Below are 1,902 nucleotides of genomic sequence, written 5' to 3'. Positions count from 1 at the left end.
CCTCCTTTTAGCATTTCTTTCAAGGAACCTTATCACTATGACCAAGAGAAAACTGGGCTCTAAGTCTTCCCACTTAGAGAAGAGCCTCTGCCCTTATTACTGAATTCTTGGCGTATTCAAGAGCAATGCTTGGTCATCCCTGGGATTTCAGACACAAATCACTCATGACTGACTGTTCTTCTAAGCCTTGGCAGGTCCCCTCCCAAAAGGTATTCTCAAGGAGACCTTCAGACAGTTAGGTGAAGTCCCCAAAGTCTGGAGGATGCACAGAAAACACATGCTTCTTTAAGCCAGGAGGTAATTTTATGAGTGTGGGGCAGCTGGTGAGTTCTGTGGAGTACTTGTGTATTATGCAACCATGTTCCTCTTAGATTAGGGTAATACCTCTGGCAGCCACAGAGCCTGCAGAATTTCCAACTAGAGTTTGCCAAAGGTCTAGGGCTAAAACAGAGACCTAGAATGCCCCTCCTCTTAATGTAGCATTTCCTTTTCCAGCTAGTAATTATCTGTTCTTGAAAAAACAAAAAGCAGAATTTTTAGAAGCAAAATAGGATAGATGTGGTTAACAGACAAGTAAAAAATAAATTAATAACAATTGAGGAAAGAGATTTGGGTATTGTCCCAAATTATACACTCCCATTTCCTGGAGAATCTATGTGTAATAATAATGAAAACTTACACTGCAGTTTCAAAGGAAATATTTATTCATCTATTAGAGTAGTACTGATTTTAGCTTCTGCAGATGTTTACTTTATTTTCCATTACTGATGTGTAACAAATGAGGAGTAAGCATAACAAGAAAAACATACGTTAATGCACGGAGCTGTTAAATAATTTTTTAAATCCTATTTTCCACTTAGTGATCCACACCACACCAAAATACTGTCCCCCTCTCTGTCATGGATAAAATTATATTTGGTTAAGGGATTTGGACATATTCCAGTTAGTACAAATAAAGAATCAAGCTGCAAAGAAATAATCTTATTGAATACCTTAATTGTGGCTATTCTCCAAAGGAGAGTTTTCTGTTGAAAAGATTTGAATAATCAATGTGTAATAATAATTAGTTTACTTCTTGAATCAACAATGGCAGTCCTCTATTTTGAAAATATAGATTTGCAAATATCTCTGATCCTACTGAGATGATGAACATTATTTACTTCTAACATTATTGTTAGAACCCTTTGATTTACTCATTCCAGTTTTTTAAACCATTTATTCGTTTGCTTCTTTACAGAATGTTTCTCTAGCCCAAGCTACTTGAGGATATTTTTCATCATCTTCATAGTTACATTCTTGATTGGGTTGCTTAAAGTCCTTATTATTAGACAGGTGATACTACAATGGAATAGTAATAAAATTAAGTCCTCGGCAGATTACAGGGTGTCAGCCTCAAAAAAGGTCAGTGAATTCTAAAAAAGAAATACTTTCAGTATGTTTTTGTCTACTTTCAATATTTAGGCACTTAATTAATGATAATATTTCTTCTCCATCAAGGACAAGTTGATTCTGCAAGGCGTTTGCACAAGAGCAGTAACCTACCGACGTGAGAAACCTGAAGAAATAAAAATGGACATTAGCAAATTAAACACTCATGAAACTTTCAGGTGCAACTTCTAAAAAGATAAAAAAGTACTTTATGGGAAACTGGATTTTTAATGATCGCTCCTAAAAATTATTATTATAAAATAATAATTTTATAAGTCACAGGAGGAGATAAATTTTCCAGATCATGCCAGTTGCTGGTTGTCCACTCGAATGAAGACTGACAAGCATCCTCATCATCATGTGACTCACACTGCTGCTGAATTCTTCAGAGAAAAATGTGTCTTACTACTGTTTGATACTAGTATCATTGTAGCACTTTACTGTAATATATAACTTATTTAGATCGGCATAGAA

At 35.1% G+C, this 1,902-nt stretch overlaps 1 protein-coding gene across 1 annotated transcript in view; it reads left to right on the top strand.

Moving 5' to 3' along the window:
- The window catches only part of ITGB8 (integrin subunit beta 8), an 82,035-nt gene extending 80,415 nt beyond the window's left edge, over positions 1–1,620 (top strand). The window contains exons 10-11 of the mRNA XM_065883548.1: positions 1,238–1,401; positions 1,498–1,620. Coding sequence (XP_065739620.1) covers positions 1,238–1,401; positions 1,498–1,620 — 287 coding nt within the window. The remainder of the gene's footprint in view (positions 1–1,237; positions 1,402–1,497) is intronic.
- Positions 1,621–1,902: the final 282 nt, after the last annotated feature.

This window comes from Phocoena phocoena, chromosome 9, assembly GCF_963924675.1.
Source record: "Phocoena phocoena chromosome 9, mPhoPho1.1, whole genome shotgun sequence".
Taxonomy (NCBI): domain Eukaryota; kingdom Metazoa; phylum Chordata; class Mammalia; order Artiodactyla; family Phocoenidae; genus Phocoena; species Phocoena phocoena.
Note: the sequence above shows the minus strand (reverse complement) of the source record. Positions and strands in the feature narration are given on the sequence as shown.